The 5,628-nt window shown below is 40.5% G+C and overlaps 1 protein-coding gene across 5 annotated transcripts; it reads right to left on the reverse strand.

Annotated features, from left to right (window-relative positions):
- Window positions 1–2,579: 2,579 nt before the first annotated feature.
- LOC133857591 (psbP domain-containing protein 2, chloroplastic) lies at window positions 2,580–5,338 on the reverse strand. Of its 5 annotated transcripts, XR_009898355.1 has the most exons (5): window positions 5,134–5,337; window positions 4,710–5,051; window positions 4,435–4,590; window positions 3,341–3,670; window positions 2,580–2,837 (listed from the first exon to the last, which is right to left on the reverse strand). XR_009898355.1 is itself a non-coding variant. In XM_062292858.1 (3 exons), the coding sequence occupies exons 1-3, from the start codon at window positions 5,061–5,063 to the stop codon at window positions 3,410–3,412; spliced, it is 771 nt and encodes a 256-aa protein (XP_062148842.1). In that variant the 5' UTR covers window positions 5,064–5,338; the 3' UTR covers window positions 3,240–3,409. The 5 variants fall into 5 exon arrangements, 1 of the variants encoding a protein (XP_062148842.1); XR_009898354.1 differs by having other exon boundaries at window positions 2,580–2,750; window positions 4,710–5,338; XR_009898353.1 differs by having other exon boundaries at window positions 2,580–2,795; window positions 4,710–5,338.
- Between the last annotated feature and the right edge of the window lie 290 nt (window positions 5,339–5,628).

A 5,628-nucleotide genomic window follows, 5' to 3' on the forward strand; every position in this document is an offset into this window, starting at 1 on the left:
CCTCCCGAGGTCATCGAAGTGACGGATGGAGTTTGGAGGAAGCTTTCGGAACCAGTCGCGAGCATTACCCGAGAGGGTCAGAGGGAAGGCTCGACAAGCTACCATCTCGGGCGTTCGATGAAGGTCCATGTGGGCGTGGAAATTGTCCAGATGCTCCACAGGATCTTCAAGGCCTGTATAAAACGGAATCTTCGGGATTTTAAACTTCTCGGGGAGACAAATGTTGGCCAGATCCTCGGTGAATGGAGAAGTGGTTTTTTGTAGAAGATTCTCGACTAGGGAGGCTTTTCCCTTGTCATTCCGTTCTATAGCTGCAGTCAGAACATTGCATCTCTATTCTAGTCGGGTGATCATGCCTTGCACCGCCCTTTCAGCCTCTGTTTGAGGAGGGGGAAGGTACACGGGAATCTCTTCTTCTTGGTTGTTTCTTTCTCCGGATTCCTCGACTCGGCTGCCTCCGGGTCTTTCGTCCTCCTGTCGCTCTCCGATATGACTATTGTGGACCTCTTGGACTTCTAGATCTGTGACTGCCCGGTGGATTTTCGGAACCCGAGCCTGGAGAATAGCATTCATAGTAGCCAAATCCTCAATACTTTTGGCCATTTGCTCAATTTTCTCGTTCATGCGGGTGAGTTGGGGATCGTTTGATCTAGTGTTCACCATAGCGGATTTGTAGTAGAGAAACAACACAAGTCGTTCCCACAGACGGCGCCAAACTATTAAAACAGTTTCCGGTAGGTGACGTGTCGATCAGATATTTGTCTTGTCTACTCCTGGTCCACCTGAAAAAGAAGGCTGCGTCGGGGGGTTCCGACAACCCCGCTCCGATGCTTAAGTGAGTGAATGGTTCTGAGAGTAAATGCGCAGAATAATGCCAGAAAGATTAATTAGAATGTACCTTAATATCTGAGAGGGTTCTAGTATTTATAGAGGTTGAAGAGCAGTTCAATTAGCCTCTCAATTCATGCTCGAGGCGGTTAGAGGAGACGTGGCCTCGGATGAACGGATATTTTGGGTTCCGCTTACCTCGGAAGCACCATCAAGTTTCATGTCGTGCGTCGTGTCCCTTAGATTCCGGGTATTGCCGAGATATACGCAGATGTGGATATCAACTAGTATTTGGGTCGACAATTCGGGCCAGTTGTAACAGATTGGACCCAAGTGGTCTTAACGGGCTCGGGTGTATTATGCTCTCTTTAATATTTGGACCTGGTCGGGTGGACCAGAGTGGGCCTAGTTCTCGGGTTGGGCCCGGTACCCGAGAAGGTCAATATTCTTCCCAACAACACGCAAGAGAATGGTCAAGAGAATGGTCAGTTAACCGCGCCACTATTTTATTTTAAAGGAGTGATTGGTACACCACTCTAGAGACAAAGGATGAGACCCACCCCATGTCTCTAAGATCTTGCACAACTGTTGTGCAAGAGTCATTTTCCTTTTTTTTATTGCTTTGGAAGTTTCCCTAGGCAAAAATAATGATCTTAAAAATAAATAAATAAATTACATTTAAACCCCTCAAACTACCAATCGTTTTTTAAGGAACCTCCTAAACTACTATTACTAGCACTCTGACCTCCCAAACTATCAAAAAGTGCCAAAAATACCATTTTTGTAGAAATATTCCTATAATACCATTGTCATGTGTCATTTTTCAATTAAAAAATAATAAAAGATTAAAACAATTTAAAAATTAAATTTACAAAACAAAGAAAAACTAAAAAATAAAAGCGATGACCAGCCACCCCCATTTTGGCCAATGGGAGTGGCCGTACTACCCCCAAAGGGGCGGCCACCCCCAAGGAGCAAAATGGGGGTGGCCGAAACCACCCCCAAGAGCCTTGGGGGTAGCTCAGCTACACCCATTTGAACCCACCTCTAGGGTCAAACCCTAACTTTTTTCTTTGTTCTTTGTTCTTTTTTCTTTTTGGCCCTTGGGGGTGGGTTCTGTCGGCCAGAAAGCTGCGAAGGCTTGTCTGAATACTAAGTTGACTTACCGATTTAGAGTGGTTTGACCACCCCCAGACCAGCCGGTCTGGGGTGATTTGGCCACCCTTAGACCAGTCTAGGGTGGCCGAACCCACCCCCATGCCAAACGGGGGTGGTTTCGGCCACCATTGGCCACCCCCATATATATATTTTTTTAAATAAATATTTTTAATATTTATTTTTTTTAATTGAAAAATAACACGTGGCAAAGGTATTATAGGAATATTTCGACAAAATTGATCTTTTTGGCACTTTTTGATAGTTTGGAGGGCCAAAGTGCTAGTGTTAATAGTTTAAGGAACTACTCAAAAAACGGTTGATAATTTGGAGAGCTTAAATGTAGGTTTTCCTAAATAAAATCTTTTTCTTTTGATAAGAAAAAGAGCTTTTAACTTTCTAGAGTTACGTATAGATAAGGATGTTATTTCACTTATTTGTTAGTGCCGTAGTGGCATATTAGCATTAGAGAGCTATAGATAATGATGTTACAACTACCACATGACCAATCAACAAGAAGGATTTTAATCACATTGTAGTAAGTGGGAAAAGAATTTTAATATGGTCCATAAACTTAAAAATAACATGACACAGCGTGCAAAAACCCTCGAGGCATTTTTGCTTAAGAAATCTTAGTCAAATAATTACCGGTAGACAAAAATAGTACAACTCTATCACTTTACAACCCAAGGCTATTTGCCGAAATTCATATTAACAACATGTAAAATCAGAGATTTGGTGATACCCGTCATACTCTTCTCCATGTCCTGAAAGGATGATTCTATTCTTGTTCAATGTCAAAGAATGATTCTCTGCCATTTACAATGCATCAGCTAGCAAAGGCCACTTCCATTCTAGAGCAGATTGTAAAATGATTATGTAAACTGAGATGATAATTATAATAATACTTATAAATGAGCTCGACTGTGTACAGTGATGATTCTCATATTTTGGATGCTTTTCATGGCCCAAGTGAACAAATCATGAAATATACCTATATATGCTGAACCTATGAATACACATGTACACATACATACATGTACTATGTATATGTATACACACATATATAATGTATGCATAAATATCCATGTAGGAGGAGTATGTATCGATCTGTGATTTCATGTCTAGATCTCACTAGGGGAACCCACACGATCATCGACGAGCAGTTTTCAACACTAGCTCTTTTTCCCATTTTATCTTTCTATTTTGGTTATGAATTTATGCTGAAGGATGAAAAAAAAAAAAAAAAACTGTACTTGACTTTAATCATATCCAGTTTCAGAAAACTCATCTACTAACTTATCAATTAAGCAAGCTTCCAACATAAACTGAACGCAAGTCGAGTGATCAGCATTACCTTAGCTTTTGAAGACTCTAGCTAAGGCATAAACAAGATGTCACCATAACATACGAATCAGCTCTAATGTTACGTCACTGGTGCCGCATCAAAGGAATGAAGCACTTGCTCCAACGTCATTCTTGTGCGGATGTCAAGAGGATTCTCTGGTTTGTCTGAGTGAGCAATATTTAGGAGGTAGAGCTTCTTCGACGCCACAAATGCAGCTGAAAAGATCCTTTTCATCCCTCCCCTTGTGCTGTAAACCTTGTACTCAAACTCATACACTTGTAAGCCTCCCTGGCCCGATCTCTCCGCAACTGTGATCACCTCAGCATCATTTGTACTTTCCTACATGACAGGAGAACTCACATGACTGCCTGCCCTTGAATTTTCTTCTAAAAAAAAAAGAAATTTAAAATGCTGCAGCAAGCTCAACCACGCATAACTTGGCCAAAGTTGCGATCACTCAATAAAACATCTAAGCAGAAGCATTGAGGTTGCACATGCACAACTTAGATTATTTCTCTAGCAGAAACTTTTAATATTCTGTCCTGACCTTCAATCAGCTTGAAGAAACTCATAATGAAATGGAAATTAAATAGAAAAGAGAGAGAGAGAGAGAGAGAGAGAGAGAGAGAGAGAGAGAAAACATAGACAAAGATTGACGGGTGGTTCTACGTCCACAACTAGGGAAGCCGAAGAGCCCAAAGGGCTACATGTTGCTCTTATTCTTTAATGATATTTACGGTAGAAAAGACTCCTATTTATAAGAGAATTGGAGTAGTTGAGGATAAAGACAAGTATGATAATCAAATCATCAAACCTGAGTACTAGTAGTGAGTACGATGAACCTTAGAAGGTAATTATCACTCATAAATATATATACACAGCTAATCAGACATAAATATAGCAACTAACACTCCAAAATAATCAGTTGAGGGATAACGGACTAAAGGAACCTTTTTGGGTGCCTGAAGTGGCAATATTGGAACAAAACAAGCATAAGTCATACTAAACCACACGTATCTGAAATTTGATTCAAGTCAGAAGCAATTGCAATCATCACCAACCAGACAACACCCGTCGAAACACGCATTGAAAGAAACAGTTACCTTGCCCCTTTCGGCTTGTATAAGCTTATCAGCTACAAATTGAGGACTCCCAAACTCTCCGAGGCTTGTAAGACGAACCGGGTTAACCACAACCCCTACACTATTACTTCCTTTATTTGCCTCCTCAAACAGAACACTTGCCCCCGCTTTATCAACCTATTCACCCAAAACTAACCTCAATTATTCAACCAACAATACTGAAAGTGGGTCGGTATATAGATAGATAGATAGAAAAGGTAGGTAGAGTAGAGAGAGAGAATGGTATTGGTAGGTACCTTGGTCCAAGAAGAGGGTCTGAGCAGAGTGAAACCCTCCATGGGATCTGTATACCTTTCAAGCTCCAATTCGCCAGCAAAAATGGCCTTTGTCATGTTTGGCAGAAGCCCAGAAGACGAAAACACTGCAAGAATTGAGAGGCCGAGCTTCCTCTTGCTCAAACAATGTGACACAAGTGCATCTTTGTGAGGGTCATTACAAATGCGTTTTGGGTGGTGCTGTTGAGTTGATGATGATAAGGAGGCTTTGGGCAAGGAAACTGAGAAGAGGGTTCTGGGAGAAGAGAATGTTGGAGCATAGTTGTGTTTCAAGAAATTGTGGTTCCAGAGAGGGAAGCAAATCTGCGAAGCCATTAGAGAGGACGAGGCCGGAACATTAATATACAAATTATCCACTCAGTTATTTTTACAAATCTGTGTGTACCTTTCTCGCAATGTGGTGTTTGATGAGAAATTATTCCCTTCCCAGCACCGGTTTCTCTTGCTTCAACCTTCACGATTTTTTATGCCAGAGGAAAGTCCCGTGGTGATTATTGGGCCTGAATCTCTATTGAATTCTCCTTCTCATATCCCTCCGCCCTCTATTTCCCAATCACCAAAACAGAGCCATTTATCAACTGACCCAATATATCCTGTTACACATGGTTCTGTGGTAGTGATCCAACCGAGACTAAAAAAATTGATTTTGTGTTTCAAAACTGTACAGTTTTGATATTACATGGATTTTAAATTTAATTATAAGAACTCGTAATAGAATACGATTATACAGATGGTATCGAACTTCAAAGATTGTGATAATTGTTTTGCTTTATGAAATATTTAAAATGTTATGCAATTTAACTTTGAAAAATGTATTTTGTTTTGATTTTAAAAACTATGATAACACAAATTAAAAACAATTAAAATGGAGAGACTTATA

Source organism: Alnus glutinosa, chromosome 14 (genome assembly GCF_958979055.1).
Source record: "Alnus glutinosa chromosome 14, dhAlnGlut1.1, whole genome shotgun sequence".
NCBI classification, from domain to species: Eukaryota; Viridiplantae; Streptophyta; class Magnoliopsida; order Fagales; family Betulaceae; genus Alnus; species Alnus glutinosa.